This window comes from Gambusia affinis, linkage group LG06 (genome assembly GCF_019740435.1).
Source record: "Gambusia affinis linkage group LG06, SWU_Gaff_1.0, whole genome shotgun sequence".
In the NCBI taxonomy this organism is placed as follows: Eukaryota; Metazoa; Chordata; class Actinopteri; order Cyprinodontiformes; family Poeciliidae; genus Gambusia; species Gambusia affinis.
In genome coordinates, this window is record NC_057873.1 from 29,068,533 (window position 1) to 29,095,844 (window position 27,312).

Genomic DNA, 27,312 nt, shown 5'->3' on the forward strand with positions numbered 1-27,312 from the left:
GCCTCATCTTCTAATATAGATAGTGACTAACCGGCATGCTGGGAGAAATATTTTAAATGTTGTTCCTATACCTTCATGTAAGAAAGTTTTCAAAGACAAACAGAGATTTAGGGGAACCTGACAGTGGAAGTTGGCCACAATCTGACCTGTGCGTCTCTGCTTAGTTACAGTTCTACAAGCTGTGGTGGAAATAAACCTGGATGTGCTGTGTTTGGTCCTCAGATCCCGTACCTGGGCTTCTGTGCCTGTGAGGAACAGGGAGAGACGGGAATGTGGCAGTTAGTGGACCCTCCTATCCTGCCTCTGACTCACGGACCAAACCACTCCTTCGACTGGAAGGAGACTCTTCTGCAAGAATGACGCCTGCCTGCTCTGAGTCGCTCACAGTGTAACCCATCCACCTCCACCCCCCCACCAACAACCAACCAACCAGCCCGACAAAATAACTGGAGCTCTTGTCTTCTCAGCCTGTTCAGTAGCTGCTGATTGAGCCAGCAGTGGATTGGCTAACGGTCCCACTCTGCTGGCGTTACAGGGCGACGCAGGACGCCGACAGGCTCAGGCTGTCAGTGGGTTTCTGCTGCTCTGTGTGGAATCTCATGTCGGCACCGCCTCTGGAATTTGGTCCGATCAACATTGCAAACTCTTTCATGTAATACTTCTCATGTCGATTTATGCTAAAGCATGTTAGCAGGCTAATATGCTAGCTTAGAACTAAAGTTAAAGCTTGAACTTCATTTTCCTAGTATGCAGTTGGGGGCTTTTTATTTTTCCTCGCTCTCTGTTAGTGATGCCACACCAATATTTTTACCGGCCTGGGGTCTGGCCACCCCATGAGGATGGACGCCACTGGACATATGTATGAACAAAAGGACCATTGTCTTCCTGTGTGTGTGTGTGTGTGCGTGTGTGTGTGTGTGTGTTGAAATGCACAGTTTTCTTATTTTATTTCCGGTCTCTCATCACGGTGGGTCTGGTTGCCCGTGGTTTCAGGTCAGATCTCTGCAAATTAAGAAATTTTCTCCTGTTGCATAATTAACTTTCTTGTCTTAATGAAACTAAATCAAACAACAAAGTGGACGTGTCACAACAGTCCTGAAGAATGTGGATTTTTATGCTTGTTTTTGTTCTTTTGTTTTTCAGTTCCGCAAACATCCGATTAGAATTTTTTTTTTAAATTATTATTATTATTTTTATGTAAGCCAAAAACCATAAAGAGACCGGAACCCTCCTGATGCTGTAAACAGCAGTGCTCTCCCAAACCGCTGCTACTGATTGTTTTTTGTCCTTCAGCATAGAACATGAGAACGTCTTCATGTTGGGATCCCAGGAGGCAGCGCGGCCTTCTCCGACCCGTTCGGTGTATTTAATATATAAAACACACACACACACACACACAGCTTCAACAGCACATGTTGTGCTTAGTGACAATCATCCAGTAGCATCTTGATTCTGGCCCAGCAGCGATTATTGTCCAAAGGGTTGGAGTAGCTGTAATCATATTCTGAGAAAGGTCTTCCAGTTTGATTTCTAATTTATTTTTAAGCCTCTTTTTCAAATAAAAAATAATGTGTACAAAGAAAAAAAAATAAACATTTTTAGCTGCATGCAAGAATTTAAGAAGGAGTGTCTCAGGTGTTGCATTTAACAGGTATTTGCAGCTTCCATTAACTGACTGTACTGTTGTGCCTCTGAGAGTTCCTGCCTCGTCTCCGTATGTTCTTCATTTCTGCAAAAGCCAGAGACACAACCAGGACGTTGTGCTATTAGTTCAAAACATTATCATTTCATTTAATTTTTTTCTTGTACAAAATATTCCAGTTGAAACTTGAATGCATTGTTTGGTCGCGATGCTAGAGTTTGGTTTGAGTAGACTCTGAGTCTGGAGCCGTTTCCAGGTTATCCTCAGATCGAGACGTGTGTGGCTCTACTGGAGGCTGATCCTGACAGAATGTAGGAGGGCATCGTTTAGAGGAGCCGTCCACCTGAAGCAGGTTCAACGTGATCACGGAGATGCTGGCCTTGTTTTCTGAACGTTTCAAAAGCAAAAGCAAAGAGTCAAAGTTGAGCCCCGCGAAGCCGACCAGCGAAGCAAAAATAAACTGCAGAGACAAATTGAGTAAAAACATCTCAGGTCTGTTCTCTGTTTTAAAATTAAAGCACTTTCTACTAGTTTAAATAAAACATTTCAATAAATTCCAAATGTAATTAGCATGCTAAACTGATTTTCCTAAATTAATCCAGTCTTGTAATCTGTATGAGTTTAGAATTCATTTAATTCCTAAAACACCAACTTTCACTTTTTCAGTTTTTTTTAATCATCGACTCCAGTCAAAAGAGGAATATTTCATTTTAGAGATGTAAAATAAACTCTATGTCAGTTCTTTTTAAGTTTTGTATCCAAGCTCCTAAAAGACTTCACACTCTGCCAAAAACATGGTTTTCATCAGAAAATACCATGAAGGGGGAAGATGTCTTACTTTTGATCTTCAGTCAGAATCTGAAATTCAGGAACTTCAGAGATGCTCAATCTTGCCACATAAAATAAGAAAAGCTCTAGAAATATGTCTTTGATGTAAACAAATTAATTACAAATATCTTGTGTATGAATTACATGAACGTATACATGGGTATGAATCTATTTTTATGACCCCCGGACCATCTTGGGTTGACAGTTAAATGTCCAAAACATAAATGAGCATAAATTAGAAACTTAAGCCTGGTTCCCCATCATGTTAACCACGTTCTGTCAAAGTTAGAGAATCTTCATTGGTGCAGAAAGAGAGTCAGCATAATGTACCGTGAGATTTTGTAATGTTATTGTTTGGTCATTGCTGTTACATTTGAGTAGCACTTGCTCAACTAAAAAAAATTAAAAACGATGTTAGAGTAGCCTGACTGAGCTGGAGATCATAACGTGTATGCTACAATACCAGAGGCAATCTGGTATCTGTCATTTAAATGTGATGGATCAGGGAGGTTAAAGCATAGCAGCTGGTCAGTGATGTAGCATCGGTAAAGATGAAAATGTGAGAGAGCAGGAATTGTGTCCTGGTCGTTAATAGAACCAAAATGGAATATTTTTCCATTTAGAACGGTCAACAAGTCAGTGAAGGACTTCGAATGACATCATGGTGATGATAATTAGGGTCTTTCACAAACTGGGTCCATGGACCACTTCGCTGTTCTTTACGTGGGACCTGATCATAACTGTAGACGCTCAGGCAGGTAGAAACGGATGTTAAGTGTTAGTTTGACTGACGCTCGTCACTGCTGGTGTTTTTATCTCCAGAAAAAGGGATTTTTTTACATTTCTCTAAGATGATGTTAATAAATTACAACTTCACAATCACAATGTTTCCATCAAATAAGAAACACAATTGAAATCACATGTAGTCTGTTCACGCAATGTCTTTAAAAAACACCCAGCGCCATGATCCTCCTGCTACTTCCTGTCGTCTTCTTTGCAATTTGTGCCATTGGCAACATCACTGTTGTGGTTCATGTGACTCATCTGATGCAAAAAAAATTTTGCCATTGCAATAAGTCAATTTGGATATGGCCAAAAAAATCCACCTCGCCCTAGCAAAAAACTATTTTTTTTTAATCTTTTTTTTTTTTTTTTTTTTAAATAGGCATGTTTCCATTAAGGTGATTTATTTTAGAAATGTCAAATTGCCCAATTATATGGTCAATGAAAATGCATGAGTTATAGTTTGCCTATCTGTTGCAGAAAGATGCCATATAACTGTGATTTTGTGGAAATGTGAATAGATTGTCAGAGTGGTGTAAGACTAAGAGCTAGTTAGGTTTTTTTCTTATTTTAGCCGTTTTCCCTGACTAAATAATGGAGACGTGTTTGTTGGACGGAAAGAGGGACGTTCATTTATCCCAGGAGGAGAAGAAGAAGAGGAAGAGGAGGAGAGCCATGTGAAGGAGGCTTGGTGGAAGAAGCCATATTTTTCCTGCAATTCTTATTTATTGTCTGAACATATCAAATGTGTACAGTATATAAGTTAAAGTTCCACCATTTCAAGCCAAAATATATATGTTAGTATATAATTAAAAATGAAGCGTGTGTATGTGTGCAGTTTGTGACTTTTTTTTGTCCACTTTTGCAAACGCAGCTATCAAAGAGAAATGGCTACTTTTTAAAAAAGCTTCCATATTTTTCATATGCAGAGATGTCTGGGGAAAGGAAGAAGGGCCTGCATATGTTTTTGTTTTTGTGCCAATCTCCATTTGGTTTTCAAATTGTACTTTTGATTCAGATGCTATGAAAACAAGCAACATTCTTTCCTCGTCAATAACTCTTAGGAGAGAAAGCCATCCATTGTTCATTTGTGGTTTTCATCTAACAGTAATTTAACAACCAGACAGTTTTGTCTTTCTGTCTAGTCTGGATGTTTCTGCTCTTGCTTCTGTTCCAATTATAAATGTATTCACATCCAGCTTTTAAATAAAAGAGAACATCATTCTTTGGATACTGAAAAACACAGACTCTCTTCCTGATTTCAAAATAAGCGGTGTTTATAAGCCATTAAACACATTTGGGGTCGTAATGTGCCAAAATGTCAAAAAAAAAAGCTCACAGAAAAATGATGATTCACTTTACTGAATGGGCAGATTTTTTTTCCACATCAGATACAGTTACAGCTACAGTTTGAAAAGTAAGTAGAAATCCAAGACAATAAAATAAAATGCCTTCAACTGTCATTGAACTGAAAGTTGGTGTTTTTATTTAAAATGAATGTGGACGGCAACAGGCAGTGGGACTCCTGCCAGGCTGAGAGGGAGTAGGTAGGTCGAAACATCTGCAGGAAGAACTGTTTTAATTATTCAAAAGGTCAAATTAAATGTCTAGAGTTAGTTAAAAGAGAAAACAAAACAACATCATTGTAACGAGTAAACAGGACACAAAAGAATTACAAAGATTTGAAGTTATAGTTTTAAAAATTATTGCTACTTTGGTTAAAAATAAAAAGAGAAAACCCACTAACAACTAGCTTTATCATAAATTATGTCAATGGAAAGTTAATTGAACAGATAAACTGAATTTCTCCACTGACTGGTAAACTATTAGGTAATATATGTTTAAATAAAAAATGAAATTTTGGAAAGCAACACTTCCTCTCAGCTGTTAGTGTTATTATTCATACCATTCTAGGCTAACTATATCTGCTGACGTGCTCTTAGAGTAACTGATGAAACCTTTAAGTGAAGCTTTGAGTGAGAAAGATCTGAAACCAGAATATTTCTGTCACAGAAAAACAGATTCATATGGAAGCTTTTACCTGCCAGAAATAGAAAATGAATACAGGAGCAGTATCTCTTTAAAATTTTCCATCTTCCCACTCCGTTCTTCCAGATGACATCACAACATCCTGTGAGGCATTGCCGACATAAACAAGTTTTATTTTTTTTATTATGATACAAAATATTGCTCCTATGCTATTTCCAATCTCTGGCAGTTAAGGGCTTCACTCATGTATATTGAAAAATAAACACTACGGCAGAATTTAGCCTAAAATTACTGAAACTTTCAGCAGATTTAGTTAAGATGGATTAATATCAATATTTTTCTAAAATCGTTTTCTTTCTGGAAGTGATTTCGATGTTTGAAATGGGCCAGCCAGAGTCCAGACTTGAATATGAAAGAGTTCATGTGTCAAACTCAAGGCCAGGGGGCCTAATCTGGCCCACCACTAGTATTTATGTGGCCCTCTAGAACTTCCTACATAAAAGGTAAAGGTAATTTTATTTATTAGCGCATTTTCAGGCAAGGCAATACAAAGTGCTACAAGCTGCTGTCATAAATATTGTCTTGTTATTAAAATCAAATCAATTTTTATCTATATGCTGCCAAATTACATCAATGTGAAAAGATGTACTCGCCAAAAGCAGAAACAACTATTCATTACAGGGTCAGTATTGTATAAAATCGGCTTGTTTGAGCTTTACATCCTGTTATGTTATCTCCTCATCCTATGCACCTGGAGTGTTGCCTTGATTCTTTTATGCGTTTTTGAAAAATCCGTTAATCTCCCATGGCAACCATTCAGCTGTGCCTAACGCCTGTGTGGACGGAACACCTCATATAGAAACCATCGCCTGCAACTCCCCAACTCAGCTCCTGTAGACTAGCCAGAGGTAATTAGCAAACACCTGCTAGTTGCTGCTGAGTTCACCATACGAGCCACCACTCAATACAACACTGGTAAAAACCTTGTAAAAGGGTTAATAGAGGAACCTTTTACCTGTTATGCTGTGATGACTTCCTATGGGCGGAGTTTCAGAAAGGGCAGGCATTTTTAAAGAGACAGAGGCCCGATTTCAAGGAATTAAAATACGGAGTAAACATTCTTTTAAGTCATATTTGAATTATGTTGTATTTTTTATAACAACTGAAAGTCATAGTTACTTTATTGTGTTATAAAATAGCTCAATGTGCCTAGAAAACACATAATACTAACCTTTTAATATTTTAAGAGTTTATTAATGGATGGTTTTATGAATACATTCTGCCACAACACAACCCTTAAGAATATTTGTGACCTTGATATGGCCCAAAATGAAAGTAATTTTGAAACCCCATAGAGAATCTGTGGAGGGAGTCCAAGACAAAAAAAGATGTTTTTGTTGCTGTAAACCCAAGAGAATTATTAGTGAGAAGGATCAACCTATTGTAAATAGCATGGACTTTTTTTTTCTAAATTGATACTACTTTTACATTGTTAAATTTTTTTTTTTCAGATATCTGCCTTGCACTCTTCCATAACTTTAATAGTACCATGCTGATGTGTTCTGTGGTTTCAGCAACATGAAAAAGTTTGAACTATGCGAGACAGCTGAATATTGCGTCATGACGGACACTGCTGAAGAAGATCAGACGTTCTGTAGATGGCCCACGGCTCCAGACGGCTACATCCCCAACTCCATAATCAGAAGCTGGAGGAAGAAACGAAAACGTTCCAGTGGGGAAGACTTCTGGGAGGAATTCTTTTCTGTCAATCTGTACATTGATAAAGATGAACTGAACGAGGAAGAGGAGAGAACTGCTGACAAAGTCTTCTACTCTTATTTCGATGTTGATAAGATCGATATTTCTGAGATAGGAAGGAAGAAGTCAGTAGGACCCAAGTTGTTAGGCAGGCGGAAATCAAGCAGAGGAAGAAAAACTGGAAGAAAGGTTTCAATTAAACAAAAAATAATTCAGAAGAAAAAGGAGAGCGGGTATGATCTAGGAAGTTTGGCTCTCCAGTCTGATATGCAGCAGAGGAAGAGTCTGAAAACTTCTAGAAGAAGTCTGGTGTCTCAGAGGTCAGATCGAAGAAGAAGTGGCAGGTAATCAATCAAACCCAAATATGACTTTAAATCCACAAATGTGCTCAAATGTTAACTACAATACAGTCTAAGTGTTTGTGTGTGATAGACTTTCCAAAGCAGGAATTGAAGAGGGCCTCCAACTTGGGCTTGGTGAAGGCATCCAACATCCAAGCCAAGAATTCGACACTGTACCTGGAGGTGCAAGGAATTAATGCTCATGTGTATGAACATGTATGGTTCCATACAATACAAAAATTTACACTTTTTTTGTATTTTTGCAGAGGGACAGCAGCCTTCTGTTGACTATGGGGATGTTGACATCTCAAAGCAAGGTGACATACGAGAGCTCTTCATGAGACCATAAAGTTGCATAAAGTTGACATCAAAAGCACAGCATTCAAAACAGCTGCTGACTAACTTATTATGAGCTGCAAAATGTTCCCTTCTGAGGACATATTGGGAAGTAAGAGATACTAAAAATGCATGCCCTGTCATTCAAATTCAAAAATACTTTATTAATCCCAAAGGGAAATTAAATTTAGATTCTTCAAAGATCCATTGAAGATGGTGATGGCTGCTAACAGAAAATATTTCCTGTAGTGGTCTGTACTGCACTGAATCTGAAGAAGCCTCTGACTGAAGATCCCTTCCCAAGATTTCTGGCTGGCCCATTTCCCAAGATTGACAGATGAGATCTTCCCAAGATGCCTGGGAAGGACTGTCTCATGACTGTCCTCTTCATGAGACAGACATGAGACAGTCTCATGAAGAGGAGACTGTCTATAATTTTCTTGATCCTATGAAGAATGCTTCTTTTGCATCGTCATCTCCAGAGGTTCCATAGAACCATAGCAGAACCAGCCTTCTTTGTCAGGTTGTTCAGCCTTCTTAGGTCCCTGGTTTTGATGCTGCTGCCCCAACAGATGAGCGCAGAAGAGATGATGCGCTCAGCAACAGATTTATAGAAGATCTGCAGCTCCTTACTGCAAACCTTGAAGGATCTTAGCTTCCTAAAGAAGTACAGAGTGCTCTGTCCTTTCTTATAGAAGCCTCACTGTTGCCTCACTATTTATATTCCTCAATCACTTCTACGTCTTCTCCCATGATGGAAATAGGGTTTGATTTAATCCTGTTACTCCTGAGATCAACAATCATCTCCTTTATTTTGTTCACATTTAAAATAAGATTATTGTTCCCACACAAAGCATGTCATGGTGTGCCAACATGCTGCCAATTAACACCAGAGACTGATACATACCTGAAGCTAATTACCAATGCCTGGTGGCTTCTCCGAAACATCAACTATTTCCCTTAAGTCACTTCATAACAAGTTAGGCTGTATGTTGATTTGATATTTCCACATCATTTTATCATCTATTTTATGAAGTGTTCCATACACAGGAGCTCCTCAGTACAGTTTCTCCTGAGTAACAGGAGGAACAGGTGCACAGCTCTTCCGAAACTCACAGTTGGAATGGTCTTCTCAGCACTGCAGTTTCCTCACTTTTTCACTCAAATGTAACTTTGACCATAGCAATAAGCAATAGCTTTAGTTTCATCAAATCGCAGGATATCTCTTCAAAAGCTATGGTGTCTGTCCCTGAGTGCATTTGCAAACTGTGATTTGTTTGAGATTTATGAATTTATTTGGCAGGGACAGTTAATTTCAATCTATATTTCTACAAATGTGTGCCATTTGTATTTATATATTTGTAAATGTGTGATAATATTTATGTGCCTTAGATAGTATGAAGTAATGATCCATCTCCTTTGTTTCTCATGTCGATTTAGATGATCAAACACAGATCAGTACCACCGAAACTCCTTTACCGAAGGCTCCTCCTCCAACTCCAGAGGATCAGAAATTCAAACGGAAGGTTACCTTCGAATTGCCTCAAGAACAATATCTTCCACAGTCCACTGACAAACATGACAAGTACCGATCCAAGCTGGCTCTTACTAAAAATGCTATGTCGTTCTTTAGAAAGCAAAATGAAGCATTCTCTCCTCAAATGAAAAGAGCTAAGTTTAGTTCCGGAATAAGAAGATTTAGTTATGGAAGGAGAAAGTCTAGAAGGGGAAGCCCTGCTGCTAGAGAAAGTATTGATTTTAAAAGGGGAAAGTCTAGCACTGGAAAGAGACAGACAGGTCTTACAAAGGCACTGGATTTTTCACTTGCTCATTTCTCTACAGGATTACATAGACAGGCCAAGTATAACAGAAGAAGATCTCGAGTTAGTTCTTCATTGTCCACCAGATCCCGAAAGCGGTCCAAAGTCCAACCTGAAAGTCCTTCAGATTTGAAGGAGGAAGGTGATAGGAAGCTTCCTCCTTCTCTATCCCTTGGCCCTATCAGCGACAATAGGGCCCTTCCTGAGTGGAGGAAGAACCTATACAAACTGATTGCTCTCAAGGGTTTCCGTTCTTCACGGGCACAAAAGCGGTTTTCTGTAGAGTATCCAGATGAGCCTTCCATTGCATCTAAACTCTCAGCAAAAATCCCCATCCTCCAACAGGGACAAGCTGAAAAATCCCAACAGGAGAAGCAGAAGATTGAATTGAAAAAGAGGACAATGCCAACTCGCCAACAACCCACCAAAAAGCAGTTTGCAGCAGAACATCCACAGGAGTCTCCTAGTGCATCTGAACCTTCAGTACCCACCCGTGACCTCCAACAGGAGAAGCAGGAGATTGAATTGAAAAAGAGCGCAGAGCCAACTCGCCAACAACCCACCAAAGGGCAATTTGCAGCAGAGCATCAACAGGAGTCTGCTGGTGCATCTCAGCCTTCAGCAACCACCCCTAAGCTCCGACAGGGTCAAGCTGAAGAATCCCAAGAGGAGAAGCAGAAGATTGAATTGAAAAAGAGCACAAAGCCAACTCGCCAACAACCCACCAAAGGGCAATTTGCAGCAGAGCATCAACAGGAGTCTGCTGGTGCATCTCAGCCTTCAGCAACCACCCCTAAGCTCCGACAGGGCCAAGCTGAAGAATCCCAAGAGGAGAAGCAGAAGATTGAATTGAAAAAGAGTGCAGAGCCAACTAGCCAACAACCCACCAAAGGGCAATTTGCAGCAGAGCATCAACAGGAGTCTGCTGGCGCATCTCAGCCTTCAGCAACCACCCCTAAGCTCCGACAGGGTCAAGCTGAAGAATCTCAAGAGGAGAAGCAGAAGATTGAATTGAAAAAGAGCACAAAGCCAACTCGCCAACAACACACCAAAGGGCAATTTGCAGCAGAGCATCAACAGGAGTCTGCTGGTGCATCTCAGCCTTCAGCAACCACCCCTGAGCTCCAACAGGGTAAAGAATCCCAAAGCGTGAAACAGAAGTTCCGATTGAAAAAGAGCGCAGAGCCAACCCACCGACAACATGCCAAAGAGCATCCACAGCAATCTGCTCGTGCATCCCAACCCTCAGTAACCACTCCCAAGCACCAAAAGTTCAAACTGGAGAGTGAATTGCCAGAGAGCACAGAGTCAACCTATCAACAACCTACTGAAGAACAGCAGTTTGCTGCAGATTTTCTAGAGGAACCTCCCTGTCCAACAGAATCTTTAATAATCAAACACATTATCCCACAGCATCGACGAAATTTGACAAAGGTGTTCAAATTGATAAAGACAACAGAGCCAACCAAACAACAAACTACCACAGAGCAGTTTGCTGCAGAGCAGCAACAGGCTTTTACCCAAGCATCCCAACCTTCCACCGCCATGCTCCAAATGGGTCAATCTGAAGCATCCTTAAGGGAGGGGCAGGAGATCGAATTGAAGAAGAGCACAGAGCCAACCGACCAAAGGTCACATTTATATGGAGAATCCACAGGAGCCTCCCCATATGCAGAAGCCACTCCATACGCAGGACCTTCCCCATCCACAGATGATTCCTCACATACAGGAGCTCCCCCACACACTGGAGCTGCCCCATTCATAGGAGCCCCCTCATATACAGGAGCTGCCCCATATACAGGAGCTGCCCCTTACACAGGGCCATTCCCTTCTACAGGAGCTCCCCCATACCCAGGAACTGCCCCATATACAGGAGCTGCCCCATACGCAGGAACTGCCCCACATACAGGAGCTGCCCCATACCCAGGAACTGCCCCATATACAGGAACTGCCCCATATGCAGGAGCTCCCCCATACCCAGGAACTGCCCCATATACAGGAGCTGCCCCATACGCAGGAACTGCCCCACATACAGGAGCTGCCCCATACCCAGGAACTGCCCCATATACAGGAACTGCCCCATATGCAGGAGCTCCCCCATACCCAGAAACTGCCACATATACAGGAGCTCCCCCATACCCAGGAACTGCCCCATACCCAGGAACTGCCCCACATACAGGAGCTGCCCCATACCCAGGAACTACCCCATATACAGGAGCTCCCCCATACCCAGGAACTGCCCCATATACAGGAGCTGCCCCATACCCAGGAACTGCCCCATATACAGGAGCTCCCCCATACCCAGGAACTGCCCCATATACAGGAGCTGCCCCATACCCAAGAACTGCCCCATATACAGGAGCTGCCCCATACCCAAGAACTGCCCCATATACAGGAGCTGCCCCATACCCAAGAACTGCCCCATATACAGGAGCTGCCCCATACCCAGGAACTACACCATACACAGGAGCTGCCCCTTACACAGGGCCATTCCCTTATACAGGAACTCCCCCATACACTGGAGCTCCTACACATACAGGAGCTCCCTCATACACAGAATATTTCTCACATTCAGGAGCTGGTCCATACACAAGAGGTCCCCCATACACAGGAGCCTCTTCGTTACAACTCACTGAAGGGCAATTTGCTGCAAAGTACCCACAGAAGCCTCCCTGTGCATCCCGACCTGCAATAACCATGTCCATGCTACAACGCAGTACAGCTTACACCTCCCTTAGGGAGCTAAGAGTGGTTAAGGATCTAAGGGTAGCACAGAAAAGTCAACTGAAAGACAGCAAAGAACCAATCCACCCAAAGTCAATTTTCTGGACAGCATACACAGGAGCCTTCCCATTCAAACTTCCCAAAATGCCGTTTGCTGCAGACCATCCACAGGAGCCTCCCCATGAGCCTCCCCATGACAATTTACGAAAGGATGGTTTGCTGAAGAGTATCCCCAGGGGTCTCCCCATGCCAACCCATCGAAAAACTGTTTGCGGCACTGAAACAAGAACTTCACCGTGCCAACCCACAGAAGTGCAGTTTGCTGAGGAACAACCACAGGAGCCTACTCAAGCATCCCAAAATTCCAAAACAATGCTGCGCCGGGTTAAAGCTGAACCATCCCTAAGGGTAGTGCAGGAGGTCCAATTGAAAAACAGCACAGAGTCAGCCCAATGTTCCTTCAGCCAAGTGGTCCCTTTGGCTTCTCAACAAAACTTCATCACCTCATGTAAATGCGGGAAGACGCAGTATGGAAAACTGCAGTTTGACTGGCGGAGGGGTTCATTAAAGTAAAAACTGATTTGTTTCAAGAAAACAAAGTAAAGTACATTGTCTGTGTTATCTTTCCTTCATGTAAGAATGATTTCTTTGTACAACTTGAATCAGCTTAGCTACTTGTTTTACTCCACATGGAATTATTTCTAGAAAATGTTTTCATTCACATGGATATTTTCCCTCCAGGTCTACGGGTGGCACCAAACATGAAGTATGGAACATATGTATGCTGAGTTGGGAGTTGTAGGTCAGGTTAGAGGTTACCATTTTCAAAAAAAATTATTTTTTTCACTGTCCAAGTAATGGTTAAACTTTCATCCTCAAACACATTTAAAAACACACAAAAAAGAGTTGAAAGTCCCCTAAAATCTATTTTCCGTGTAAATGTGAGGAACACGTGATTAAAACATGCCTGCTTTAAAAAAAAAAAAAGCAGGAATGGCCCTGGTTTTTGGGTGGACAGGTCCTTATGGGCTTGACATATAGGAGGCATGTCAATCATTAATTTATGGAATTTGTTTGATGTGGCAGCAATTGCTTGCCCTCCAGTGCAGTGAAGAGCGAAATTTGTGCATGTGAAATTTTGAGCTGGTACATATAGACATGTACATGCAAGCTATATACATGAGTGTAAAAAAAAAAAATCAACTTTTGTCGATGCTACTTTTGCTGTCGTGTTCCGTGTGTTGGGTTCAACCTGTTTGGGAGAAAACGCTCTCTTTTCGCTGTTGTTCTTCGGTCCCTGTGTTAACCCCATTATCATTCACGAGGTTGCAATTCAAAAATGGCGCTTTTCCTTGAGAGTCACAAGCTGTTCGGATCCAGTCTGACCCGGCCACATTCATTTCCCATTGCTCTGTTCTCAGATTTTCTCAGCGGTAGTGTATCCGCACCGAGCCGAAGCGATTTGATTGACAGCTGACCACATTCGTTGATTGGCTCGTGATTGCTTCACCGCAAAAGGCCAAAACCTCCTTATTGTGTAGCTGTGGACCGCGGACTTGCTATCCATCAGAGAACTGTTCGGTATGGAGGAGCGTAATTATCAATTCAGTCACGAGCAGCGCCAGGAACGTATATCTTGCGTTTTGGAGGGGAATTACCTTAACTGAGCAAACCAGCTGGCAGCTTCTCGCTCTGGAGAATAGGCAACAATAAAGAAGAGAGAAACGCCAAAGCTGTGGTCAGAGTTCTGTCGAGCTGCGGGTCTTAATAGATTGTGTTTGGAGTGTCGCGTCGCGCGCTGCAGCTAGGGAGGCGAATACGACCATTTTTCACTGCGCTTCTGATCGATTCTCTGTAAAACAGCTCATATGATCATGTCAATGTTGTAACTTTCAGTTTTATCTGCAGCTGCAGTTTAAAAAAAAAAAAAAAAACAGAATTGTATAATAAATAAATAAAAGAGGTCTTGTGTGGAGTATTCTTTTTGTGTTGTTTTTTAAAGTTTTTTTCAGTCACCTAACACGGGTTTACAACACATTGTATGTATATTTTTTCATTGCTGATTTAAAAGAATGGAAGCTGGCAGCAGGGCATAAAAAATTAAGAGTTTCTGAAGTGTAGGCTTTCTGGAAAATCCCGTTCAAATGTAAAGTATGACAGATTACAGAATAAAAGAAATTTCTAGTCTAGTCTGATTTGGTGGCTCAGTCAGACTATCACACATAATCTTTGAGAATTTGAAAACATTTGCTCTTTATTTGCCAGAGTTAAGAGGGGGAGAACCAAATATTTCAGCTGCCTGAAATAATCTGTCCCCCCTGTATAACATGAGAGCTAATTATTTTTTCATAAGGAAATAAGATGCAAATGCAAAGTGATAACATCCCAGCATATAATCTTAAAATTGCAAGACAACGACTGTTTCCACTGATACAGTCACCCCAGGGTTCCCCCAGTGAATTATAAACCTGGCGGCCCGACATGCTTTACTTTACTGTTTAACATAATGAATACTAGAAAATTCCTGAAGAAATTTAACTGGGGCCTGCCAAAGTGTGCCCGTCGGTTTGGACCCAGCGTTCTGATGCTAAAAATTTGCATCAATGCTAAAGAAAGCTGCAATGTAATCAATAGCATGTGGAGAATCACAAGAATGTTAAGTAAACTGGACGTGCAACATTCAGTATGATAAAGTAAGTGTATAAGCTCAAATTAGCCAAAATGCTAATGTAAGCATAAATACTTTCAGTAGCATGTGGGGTATCATTAGAATGTTTACTGTCATTTACTTACTCCATTAAGTATACTAAACATGGCTAATAAGTAAGAAAAAGAGGTAATAGCTTATTTAAGCTAAAAGGCTAATGCTAATGAACTGCCTTGCTGCGCAAGGCAGTTCCCTAACGTGAGAGAAACTGATAATGCAGAATGATATCATGCGATTGCACTATCCAGAGGGGCATATTGAGGCTTTTATTTTGAAATTTGCAGCTTCATATTAAATGCCCACACTAATCCAATGTGTAACAGTGCTTTGGATAAACCAGTCACATAAAGCCAAAAAGAGCAATTACCTGATGTAAAAATTTAAGGGCTTTTATTTTGAAATTTTCAGTAAGCTTCATTTCAAAGGGCCAAACTCATCCCATGTGTAACAGTGACTGAGTTAAATGAGTTATTTACAGCCCATAGCAGCAAGTAGTTCTAAAGGCCAGCTCAGTCCTCCTCTGTTTTAACTGAACTACTAGTTAGAACTACAGTGATGCGTATTTGTAGTCCTAAGCAGCTCTCCCTGCTCTGGGTTCCGTTGCCATGGTAAATAATCCTCTCTGCCAGCTGTGAGTGAGACATCCAGGGGGAGACAATTCTCTGTTTGAGCCAGCCAGTTTGACTAAAAAAAGCATTGCAAACAAATCCTTCCCGTTCGGGAACCGTAATACATATTCTAAAACCGTTTGAAGCATATGAGAGGGCTATTTGTCGTCTCACATAGTCCCGCCATTCATATCTCTACCTCACTCACAGTATTAACAGCAATGAGATAAAAAAAAGTGTGTGCCAAGGTCTGAAATTTTTCAGAAATACATGGAAGTGAATCAGTGAGATCTTTCTGCTACCCTGGCGCATGACTTTGGTCTGAAGCACCTGGAGAGAAAACCGTAAGCGCTAGATAATTTTTGAAAACATTTGACCGGAGCAGGCATGCGTATCAATGTCATGACCGAGTTTCATACCAATCATGCAATATTTGTGAGCGTGAGGGCGAGTTAAAAAATGATTTGGGGTCAAAATGTCGCTCTGACTCTCACTCTAGCAGAGCGGCCTTCACACTCTGATTTTTCCAAAAATCAAAAACTTTGGGTCGCTTAGAAAGAAGTTGTGGACAAACCATAATTCATATTGACGTGCTTTCTTCACTTTAAAAGAGATCACGGACGTATCTACAAAATGAAGTTTGAATGGCGTTTCTACATGAAGTTATGACGACACAGAAAATCCTCAAAAATAGGGTATTTTTAAGATTTAGAGGTTGTAGTCCCCTTAATGACGAGATTTCACCTGGTGAGCTCGTTAGTGATTTTGGGGTCGTTTTTTTCTTTTTACGTCGCCAAGGTAAAACCAAATACCACCAAAAGTAAAAGCACACCACCCGGGATAGAGCCCCACCGTTTGATACCACTTTTGTGGGTGGGCTCGCAGCGGTACGAGCCGCATTCACGGTGACGGAAGAATAAGTTACGATAAAGAGACATTCTATTGGGTGTAGAACAATAGGTGCCTGCCATGCAATGCATGGAGGCAGTGACTGACTTGCTTCGCAAGTCAGCCACTGCTCTCCTTATGCATTGCTATGGGCAGGCCCCAATTAAACACACTTTATCTTTATTGACAAATGTTTCAAATCACAAGAAAAACATGTTTTTTGCATGCTAAGATGTTATTGCTAGAAAAGTCTGTTCAATAGAAATTAAAGCTGAAAAAAACACTTATAACCAGCATCCCCTATTTTTATTTTTTATTTTTTGCACTGGGAAGACCCAGGACAGGCTGGAGGGACTATGTCTCTCAGCTGGCCTGGGAACGCCTTGGGATTCCCCCGGAGGAGCTGGAACAAGCAGCTGGGGAGAGGGAAGTCCGGGCATCCCTTCTGAAGCTGCTGCCCCCGTGATCCGACCCCGGATAAGCGGAAGAGGATGGATGGAAAAAATAACACGAAAAATTAAAACTAGAAAAATTATTCGAGAAAGATAGCATCAAACTAACTGTACTGATGAAAACATTAACCCTGACTGAGAAGTATCAAAGAAACAGAGCATAAGAGCACTTTTTTAGGAGGCAGATGTGCAGTCGACTTCAGCATAAATCCTGCAGCTTACACAGATGATACCTGGATCAAAGAGAAGCAATTACATTTTGAGCAATGGCTTAGAAATATGGAGCCTAGCATGAAGGAAGACATCCTTACAGCAGTTTACAGAATCCAGAAGGTTCAGCTTTTATATGATGCCATTTCCATTACAAATTGATATAGTAGTGCCACCATGTTCCATATTGAATATTATCTGTTCTCAGAATTTGCCATGCTTTCAAACCCTGACACCCGAGAACTACCACACACAGATGTTTCTGGCACAGGAATAAATCATTTATGGATAAATCAGTGAGAGAACCAGCCTACTGCTCTCTCACTGATCTACAAATGTCTGCACGTATTTTTAGATCATATATGAACAACAAGGTTCCATTAGGATGAGTCGCCATCCTTAACCCACCTGGTGCTGCTCACTGCCAGTCAGCTGACTGAAAAAAACAAAGACAGTCTCGCTTACGAGGCAATTTCTGCTGTTTGGGATGATAGAAAGTACAGGAAGTCATAATCTAAAAACTAGCAGAGCACTAGTCCTGTTGCCTGGCAACAACTACAGGCCAGGTACAGGAACAGATAAGTAGACAGTGTTACTCTGAAGAGCACAAAAAAATATATATTCTTCCCTCAAATATTTCTTCAGAATTTAGCAAGTGTTTGTTTCATTTTCTGCCCGAGTCTATGCATGAAAATATATAAATAAATACATGTTATATTATTAACTTAAAGGTTATAGCATAATTTTCTGCAAGACGCCGAATAATTGCTGCTTTATTTGTGTTTTTGCAAAAAGCAGGTATATAAGGAAATAATTCTAGTCTCAAATTTATATAAAAATACCATCATTATGATCCCACCAGACCCTCAGAGCCTCACGTATCAGAGGAACCTCAGTGAGGCTGAAATAACCACAGAATTTCACAGACACACACATTCAAATGTTTGTGTGAACACAGTGCTAATCACGTGCTCTTGCCAGCCGTTTTCTATTTATGCAAACACTTTTCACATTGTAAGTAAAACTTAAAACATCTCTGTTTGTAAAGAACAGAAAACCGAACTGCGGGAACGGTGCTGAAGCTGCAGCTTCAGGCGTTAAAATGTCCGGTTCAGTGCAGAGCTGTGCGGCTCCCAGCCTCGCTCTCCAGTTCTGGTACAGGCAGCGTTGGACTCAACAGCTTAATGTGACAAATACATTTCATCTCTGGAAGCGCATTCAGAACATGTATTATGGAAGCTTTAAAAAAAGGGAATGCGTTTGTGTTCTTAACAACAGTGCGGATAAGTTCTTCCTTTCTGTGTCACTTGGATGACGGTGACACGTCCTGGATTCATTTCAGTTGGTGATGAAGTTTGCTGAAGGCCGTTTTGTGTTCCTCCCTGATCATCCCAGTGGGCTGATGTGTGTGTGTGGTTAAGGAGATGGTTCACTAAGGCAAGTACAGGCTAGCACCCAAACCAAGACCCACAAACAGAAGGGACTCCTGGCAAACTGACGTTCTGAGCGCAACTTTGGTTCAAGTAGAGTTTACACAACACAGTTTCTTAATCAAGTGGGCTTTAAATTAGCACCACACAAGACAGAGGTTGTGGTTTTATTTGAAACAAGGTTGCGTTAGACTGAACAAACACAGTCCCTTCCATTGGAGGCGTTGGGGACGAGGGTGGGGGGTTAAGGGATGGGATTATCTGGCGTCGTTGAGCTGCCGGGCCACCGTCAGGATCTCCTTGGCTCCTTTGCTTAGTAGTAAATCAGCCAGTTTGACGCCCAGCCGCTCAGCCGCATCCTGGGCTTCAGCTGGGACTTTGATGGCTGTGACTCCCACTCTCTGGACCTGCTCGTCCACCCTCTCCAGGCTCTGCTGAGAGTGGACATCAGAAGGAAGATTAAACCTGAAAACTCACAGTTGTAAAGAAGAGCAGCGGCCGGGGAACGCTTTCACACTCGCCTCGTCGCCGGGAGCGATGCTGGTCTGCATGGTTTCTTTGATGCTCTGAGATCCATCTAGGCTGTAGACGGCGCCGGTCAGGTAGAGCTGAAAAAGGACGGGGAGGTTTACAGTTTCTCTTCTGTCTTTAAGAATATTTTTTGAAGAAGTTTGTCAAACTGATGCACTAATATTTGTCAAACAGCATAAAGTAGGGTTGACTGGAAAATCCAAAATCGCGTGTCTCATTTTAGATGAAAACAGTTTGACCTGTTAGTTTGGACAATCAGTATGTAAACACATTTGTTGAAGTCAAGTCTGCAAGTGACTGGGTCAGAGGGAAGCAGGTCTGCATTTGTTAAATCAGCAAATGAGTAAGAATTCACAAAATCCTTAATAATTTTTACATTTTTTAAATTATTATTGAAATAAGATTTCATGTTCAGCCGTCCATGATCTTATCTGAGCTCAGGTCAGGGGGCAGCAGTAGGCTAAGCAAGAGAACCCAAATATCCCCTGGTTATATTAGCTAACTGTGTAAAGTTAGCTAATACTCTCTAACTTTCTACAGTTAGCTAACAGTAGCACCAACTGACTTTCTACAGTTAGCTCATTTTAATTTCCGGTGCCGACTCAGTTGGAATAAACGGTTTACTTTCCTTAAAGCGTTCACAAGTTGCTGTATGATATTGTAACTTGAACTGCTACCAGAGGACTGAGTGGTTTGGGACAAATGAGGGGCCCATGTGCACAGGAGCCGTACTTTACAGTCAAAGCAGCAGGGGGTAACCAACAGAGCAGAGTCCTCGTTTTCCCAGCATTCTTACCTGGGAGTCCTTCACCTTGGTGTGCACAGCCACAGGAACACTACAGCCGCCCTCCTATTAGCAAAAGTTATTCCGAGTAAAAATCAACTCCTTAATTTAAACGCTGACAAATTTGTTCAAATAGCACAGGTTTTTGTTGTACCAGTTGTTTGAGGAACGCTCTCTCAGCGATGCAGCGCAGCACAGTGTCGGGGTCATGGAGGACAGACACCATCTCCAGGATGTCTGCATCTCTGGCCCGGACCTCCACTGCCAAAGCCCCCTGAACACAAACACACAGGGGTTCACTAAAACACCACCGAGCGCAGAGTTAGCTCTCCATCACACAAACTGAACACAATTTATTCCTCTACCTGTCCAACAGCATACATACAGTCTTCAGGCTCCAGGATCTAGAAGTGGGATCAGAACGTTTGTTAGATGTGAACCAATCAGAAACATCTACAAGAGGCTCTGACGTCGTCGTCATCATCATCATCATCATCATCATCAGAAGGGGTACCATGCTGATTCGGTTCTCCCAGCCCATCCTCTTCAGGCCGGCAGCAGCCAGGATGATGGCAGCAAAGTCGTCCTTCTCATCCAGCTTCTTCAGACGTGTGTTCAGGTTCCCACGCTGACGGCGGCCATTAAGGAAACACATCACCTCAGAGGAAACTAGGAAACATGTTGTTTTCTACACTCCCTGGAAATATTATTTGAACTTTTTCACTTTAAAAGCCAAAGACTTCAAAGTATTTTAAAATGTATTTGAGGTAACAGACAAACACAAAGTAGGGCATAACTATGAGCTCATTTTGAACTGAACTGAAATGGATATGAATATGAATGCCTGCAATAGTTTTCAACTTTATTTTTGTAGCTTGTAGCTGCGTTTCCATTACAAATGTGAACAAAACTATGTCAATATTCAACAAATAAGTCTGTTCACACAATCAGCCCTTAAAGAGTGGTTGGAGGATGAGACGCCGTCATCCTCCAACCACTTCCTGTCGTCTTCTTCGTGGTTTGGGCCAGTGGCAACATCTGGTTGTTATCATGTGACTTGTGTGATGCAAAAAGTGCAGTTTTATGTTGAGGTTTTGCGACATAAACCAATTTCGGTACGACGTAAAGCCCACCTCATCACAGCGGCAAAACTTTTAATGGAAAAACAAGAGTCTTTGTTTGTTTGTTTTTTCTTAATTATTGTGTTTCCATTAAGCAAACTGATTTAATGGAGTCAGATTTAATGATTCCTTCATTTTGAAATTTCAAATTGAGCAATTATAAGGTCGATGGAATCACGGTTTGTTTTCTTTCATGCATTTCACAGATATCCATCACATTGTGTTGACCTACAACATGGATGGAAAACAAAATCACACAGAATGTGACGAAGTTCTAGTAATATAAATCCTCTGGTCATCTCCATGTCATGCTGATGAGACCCAACAAGTTCAGAATGAAAAGAGGAAACCTGTCAAAAAGGATACGATGTCCTTGAACTCCAGATGGGGAAACCTCTTCTTCAGCTGGGCAGCACGGCGCAATGAACTCGTGCCAATAACACTGCACACACACAGATACACACACACACACACACACACAGATACATACTATGAAACATCATCTGTTCATTTAGCCATAACCAACAACTCCAAGTTTCCTAAACAAGCCCCACCTTTTCTCTGGAAGAGTGTCCAGAGTTTTTCCTGTGTTGCTTGGATGGAGCACCACTGCATCATGGGGGTTCTCCCTCCTGAAACAAAGGACACATGTGGTACATGCTGCTTGACCCTCTGCTCCCTCCATCTGCCCAATGACATGAAGACGCCGAGTAATAATAGACTTATTGTGAACACAGAGATACTTTCCAGCTCTGCTGCTGCTGGGAAGAAACACTAAAGAAATAATAAAAGAAATACTAAAGTTTGTGGAAGAAACTGGAATTATCTAAAAATGTTTAAGCGTGGCGTTTGGTTCTTTATAAAATTAGTGTTTGAATGTTTACCAGGTTTTTGAAAAATTAAAAATCACTACAATCAATCATTCAATCAATCAAAACATCTTTAAATAAAATGTGTGAAAGATTCTAATGGATACAGGTTAATTAATAAAACATAGCAATTATAAAATTGTGGATTTTTTTTAACATTAGCAGAATATCAACAAGGATTTGAACATATTTGTAATGGAAATCCAGCTATTATCACTCAATGTGTTGACACCATGAGCCTTTATTTTCCTCCATATTGACAGTGATACTCAGAAAAATACAGAATTGTTGCTCATTTCCTCTCTGCAGGGTCGTGTGTGTGTTTTTTTTGTGGGGGGTGGGGGGAACATCACTAAGCATAAGTGGTCAGCAGCAGCCCTGCTTGTAGGCAAACTTCCTTTAACTATGCTCGTCAGCAAAAAGTCCCCACCATAGCAGCGCTCTTCTAGCACTGATGACTTCCTGTTTGCTCACTAACAGGAGCAGAACTTCCTTGGTGGAGTCTGAGCTGCAAACAGAACAAGATGTGACCTGAAACGCTCCAGAGACTGCAGACTGTGGACCTACTTCAGCACAGCTCCGATGGTGAACCCTGCAGGCAGGCTGGTGGGGAGATCCTTCAGCGAGTGAACGACCAGGTCGACCCTGCAGGTCACACAGGAAGGACGTCACTTATGGAATAATGCATTCATTCAGCTGCAGCCCGGAAGCAGCTGCTACATCTGAGGCTGCGCTTTGCAAGCCGTTTCCCTCTGGAGGACTTCCTTTAAAACATGCTCTGCAAAACGTATTCATACCCGCTCACATTTTGTCTCTTCAATATATTTCATTGGATTTTGGTGTGATGGAACACAAAGTGGACAAAACTGCGGAAGAGTAAAATTGAACCTGGTTTTTCATTTTTACAATTTAAAAAATTTGAAATTTCAAATATTGTAGAAAAGAAGCAAAAAGTGGTTAAATTTAAAAAAAATCTGCAGAAGGTGTCATTTTTTTATCCCATTAATCAATTAACTGTGAGAACAATTTACTACCAAAGTATTCGTTATCTGATGCCCTAATCTGTCACAAAAACTCCCCATGAAGCAGATGAAGGTTGTGGTTGTAAAATGAAAAAGGAAAAAGATCAAAGGGTGTGAATACTTTTCCGCACAGCAACATGTATTTTCTGTTATGAAATGAATGAATCCTTAATCAACTTAGTTGCTGTTCTTCCTTTATTCCATTGAAGAATCTTAAGTTGAACATCCAGCTGGACCCTGACAGTACAGAGGAGTCTGCAGTCACACTTACTCATTCCTCTCCAGGGCGTTCTCCAACTCTTTGGTGAATAAACTCTTCTCACCAATCTGAAGGAAACATTTTTGAAATAAAAACAATATTTATTATCCAGACCTGCAGGTTCTTTACTTTTCTAGACTGCACAGATAACGACAGAGTAAAACCAGCTGGGTGTAGACTCCAGGTCACATTTAAACCGTTTTAAACTTTGAGCAGCATAGCGTACATATGACACAGTAAACAATGATTTTACCTTTGATAAAGCTCTGTCAAGGATCATATCTCCTGTGGTTGACATGGCAACTAGAAGACAGAAGATATTTATTAATGATAGTTGGGATCAATACCAAGAACAGTGAAGAGATGCAGTCATACAGGTCTAAGCAGTGAGAGCTCCACATCTGTAACCATCACATAATCCTCTCTGCTCCAGATAGCAGGGCAGTGAAGATAAGATCACTTTGCTCCCTGCAAATCACTTTATTTCTATTAAAATATGATCTCTGGCTGTTTCTAAATGTATTACAGAATGTAGAAAGAAAATATGCTATAGTGTGTAGCAGTAGCAGTGGGATACAGTGATTCTTCATGACAGATAAAGCAGATATCGTCAGCAAATGGCCAGGAAGTCTAGTTCCTAAAACGGAAAAAATGATTATTCCACAGTTCAGTGTGTGACTCATTTTCCAATTAAATTGGTTAATCATCACCGTTTAGAGCCTCAGTGTAGTCATGGAAATTGGAAAATGTTTTAACTATTGGTTCTTAGTGGTATATTATTAACATATCTATATGTTAATTTTGATTAACTACTTACACAGATTTTAAAAAGCAATAAATATTCTGTAACACTTTATTTGACTGTGTGTGCACAGACATGACATAACACCTGTCATGAAGACGAAGGAGTTTTCAATGAATGTTTATGACTGTTGTCATGAAGTGTCATTCGGTAAATAATGACGCTTTTAATGCAAAGTTGACCATTTTAATGAACTGTCAATACAAGCTTTAATCCAACTTTACATTAAAAGCGTCATTATTCATTGAATGACTCTTCATGACAACAGTCGTAAACATTCATGAAGACTCTTATCTTCATGGCAGGTGTTATGTCACATCTATGACAGTGTCATGTCAGTGTTATGCACACTGCATCAAATAAAGTGTTACCAAATATAATTGTTAATAGGCTCATAAGTCTATTTCTTCATTAACTTTGTTGCCAAAATGCAGCATTTCAACAAACGCTCCTTTTTCTACAGACACCATTTTATCTCTGTTTTCACCATCAACACAAATGAGTCAGATACCTTTGTCTCTATTTAAATAACAGAAATCACTAATCGATAGAAAAAAACGTAAAAGACAAATAAAAAAGGCTTAAGTTTGACATCATTTACCCAAATATAAATAAAGTCATATATTAAAAAATATAAGCCGGTTCTTTTTCATTTTTAGTCAAAGTCATTTCCTGTGCTTGCAACTAATTAACTAATTACTAGTGTAATAATAAGTGACGGATTGGACAGACTTTGTTCAGACCTGCTCTGACTTTCCTAACTAGTTTTATCTCCTGGCAGAAGAATCCACAGCTGCAGCTGCTCACCTATTTCCAGGTGGACGTCCGGGTAGAGCTCCTTCAGCTTGTCGGCCACACTGTCAGTCTGGATGCGCGCCAGCTACAACAGAAGACGACAGAAGGAGTCGTTTTAGATTTTATTTTATTTTTTTATTAGTTCTACCAAATCCAGACAGCAACAAATCCTGAAATCGGTATGGACAGCAGGATGGGGAGTTCTCGTCAAGACAAAGCCGCTGTGTTATCTCTGCTGCAGACATCCTGCTCAGCTGCCTCTGCAGCCGCATGGCCGCATCAGATAATTCATACTCAACTGACATTCTGGATCCCTGCAGCATCTCGACCCAGGTTCAGAACAAGAGGCAAAGAGAGAGGAGAAAATGTAACGGAGGAGTAGGAAAAACTGAGCGTACCTGGCTTTTGCGAGTTCCGATCCTGATGACCCGGCTGACTTTGCCGTTCCCATCCTGACAGGGTAAAAAAACCACAAAAAAAACAATTCAAATAATCTCAGTCAAAGAATCTCTCACCGCTCCAAGCACAGCACCTTCCCTCTGCTGTCCCTCACCCTGATATACTTATAGGGTCCTTCCTCCATCGCTCTGGTTCTTCGCTCTGAGCCGCTGAACTGTAGAGCTTATTGTGTCTGGGCCAGCCTGCTGCGTCTTGGTAAAAGGCTCTCTGCTGGCTGAGGTCATATAGTCTCAAGAAACAGTGGTGTGACTCACTGATCCTCCCCTCCTACCAACCTCCGCCTTCTGGACACCCACACCTACAGATCTCTGCTTCTGACAGATAAGTGTGCCGTTAGAAAAGGCAGGGATGGGCATCTGCTGGCCCTGCTGGCTGCAGGGTGTGGCCATAGTGAGGGCTACATGTGGAAGACCTGGCTCACTGTTTTTATGAATGGACGATCCATTCATAAAAACTGAAAGCCAATATAAAGACAGGACATTCGTACTGCTCAAGAGTGGATACATATGCAAGGCAAAAAGAAATTCCTAGAAGCTGCAAAATGACTACATCCTGAAAACTTTGTGACTCTCTGGACTTTGAACTGGGGAGTCAATTGGTTGAAAAAGAAGAAATTATCTAATGTTGGTCACCAAAAACTGGGAAACAGCTGAAAGACACAAATACTAACGACGTTTGAGTAAATTCAAATTCAAAAATACTTTCTTGATCCCAAAGGGAAATTAAATGTTGTTGTAGTCCATATTACTCCAAATTATTTGAAGTCTTTGTACAGTAATAAAAATACTGTTTTATCAAATAAATATACATAATAGCTATGAGTCATTCAAAGTATTATTAGATTAATTCTCTGTAGAAACATTTGTTTTTATAATAGCTCAATAATAGCTCCAACAGAAGGCAAAAGCCACAACTATCATTTGAGCATAACTTCCACTTTAGCATAATATCTGATTTAGCATAGCTTCAGCCCCAGAATAACTTCAGCTTTAGCATAAACTGAATTCTAGCATAACGTCCATTCAGCATCACTCCATTGTAGCTTAACTTTAGTTTTAGCAAAACTTCAATCTGACCATAACATCCACTTTAGCATAGCTTACATTTTGGCTTTTGTTTTTGTTTTGTTTTTTTAATCAACCCTTCTGGTTCTCTGTATTTTATTCGACCCTGAAACCAAATCCATTGATATTCTGCTGTATCACAACCTCACCAAGTTCTGAAAGACCCAACCTGAACTCTCAGATAAAATAAAATTCTAAACTATAGAGCACCAGTGTTCTTGGACACAATGACGCTGGCACGACATCATCATGGAGTAAGAGGGTGTCCAACAAAGAAAGTCTGTTCCAAATTGTCACATTTGAGCTTTACTGTTTTTTGGGGGGGTTTCCCATTGTGACTACAGGCAAAAGACTAAGATGTTTCCTACATAACCATATGATTTATTCTGTTTGTGAAATTGTAACACCTTCATTGAAAATCATCACTAAAATTACAACATAGATTGATCCATTAAGGACTGCAATAACTTATAGTGAATAAATGTCCTTCAAACAGGATCTCCTTATTGTAGTAGTGGAAGCTACGAATGAGTGAATGAATGAATGAATTATTTTTATTTCGAACAAAAAGGAGAAAATAACTAAAAACAAAAAATGTTTTTTATATGCATGCTTCTGTTCAACAGAATGTTTTGCAAAAATCAGAAGTGACAGTCCGGTCTCTGGCTAAACTTTGACTGGCTTTTCCCCTCCGCTTTTCCATCCAATCCAAACTTATCTTCACTAGCAAACACGAACAACAGCCAATCAGCGCGCCATAGCTAAGTGACGTTGGCGGAAGTTAACATAAGCTCCATGAACGTACAGAGGGTGATCAGATAAAAACCTACCTGTGAGCTCGCTTCTTCCGACATGTCGGCTATCTGTTGAAATCGGGTGGTTCTGTTGGACTCAGCAGGTTATTTTGTTCGAAACTCTGCACGTCAAAAAAACAAATCCTTGCGAATTCTCAGAGCTCTGCTCTCATTCTGCTCCCTGCTTGAATGAGTGTAGATCCTTGTGACGTCATCAAAGTAGAGGTCATTTCCTGCTTCTGATTAGCGCCCTCTAGGACAGAGGTATCCAAACTTTTTGCACCGCTGGGAAAACT

General features: G+C 41.1%; 3 protein-coding genes across 7 annotated transcripts in view; 2 read left to right on the plus strand and 1 right to left on the minus strand.

Annotated features, from left to right (window-relative positions):
• ubash3bb (ubiquitin associated and SH3 domain containing Bb) overlaps positions 1 to 4,494 on the plus strand; it is a 44,410-nt gene extending 39,916 nt beyond the window's left edge. For both annotated transcript variants that reach the window (XM_044118500.1, XM_044118498.1), the window contains exon 14: positions 223 to 4,494. In XM_044118500.1, coding sequence (XP_043974435.1) covers positions 223 to 360 — 138 coding nt within the window. In that variant the 3' untranslated portion in view covers positions 361 to 4,494. The remainder of the gene's footprint in view (positions 1 to 222) is intronic.
• A 269-nt stretch (positions 4,495 to 4,763) lies between these two features.
• On the plus strand, positions 4,764 to 12,825 carry LOC122833099 (proteoglycan 4-like). Its single transcript, XM_044120401.1, has 5 exons — positions 4,764 to 4,800; positions 6,817 to 7,344; positions 7,433 to 7,524; positions 7,608 to 7,658; positions 9,118 to 12,825. Exons 2-5 carry the CDS (start codon positions 6,821 to 6,823, stop codon positions 12,792 to 12,794), a joined length of 4,344 nt encoding a protein of 1,447 aa, XP_043976336.1. The 5' UTR covers positions 4,764 to 4,800; positions 6,817 to 6,820; the 3' UTR covers positions 12,795 to 12,825.
• A 3,651-nt stretch (positions 12,826 to 16,476) lies between these two features.
• Positions 16,477 to 27,257, minus strand: LOC122832950 (porphobilinogen deaminase-like). Of its 4 annotated transcripts, none has more exons than XM_044120191.1 (14): positions 27,053 to 27,257; positions 25,098 to 25,151; positions 24,712 to 24,784; positions 23,356 to 23,405; positions 23,115 to 23,170; positions 22,389 to 22,466; positions 21,507 to 21,584; positions 21,319 to 21,394; positions 20,346 to 20,459; positions 20,197 to 20,235; positions 19,986 to 20,105; positions 19,844 to 19,897; positions 19,038 to 19,124; positions 16,477 to 18,950 (listed from the first exon to the last, which is right to left on the minus strand). In XM_044120191.1, exons 1-14 carry the CDS (start codon positions 27,074 to 27,076, stop codon positions 18,774 to 18,776), a joined length of 1,080 nt encoding a protein of 359 aa, XP_043976126.1. In that variant the 5' UTR covers positions 27,077 to 27,257; the 3' UTR covers positions 16,477 to 18,773. The 4 variants fall into 4 exon arrangements, with proteins under 4 accessions (XP_043976126.1, XP_043976127.1, XP_043976125.1 ...); XM_044120192.1 differs by having other exon boundaries at positions 16,477 to 18,947; positions 27,053 to 27,255; XM_044120190.1 differs by lacking the exon at positions 27,053 to 27,257 and adding an exon at positions 25,253 to 25,405 and having other exon boundaries at positions 16,477 to 18,947.
• Between the last annotated feature and the right edge of the window lie 55 nt (positions 27,258 to 27,312).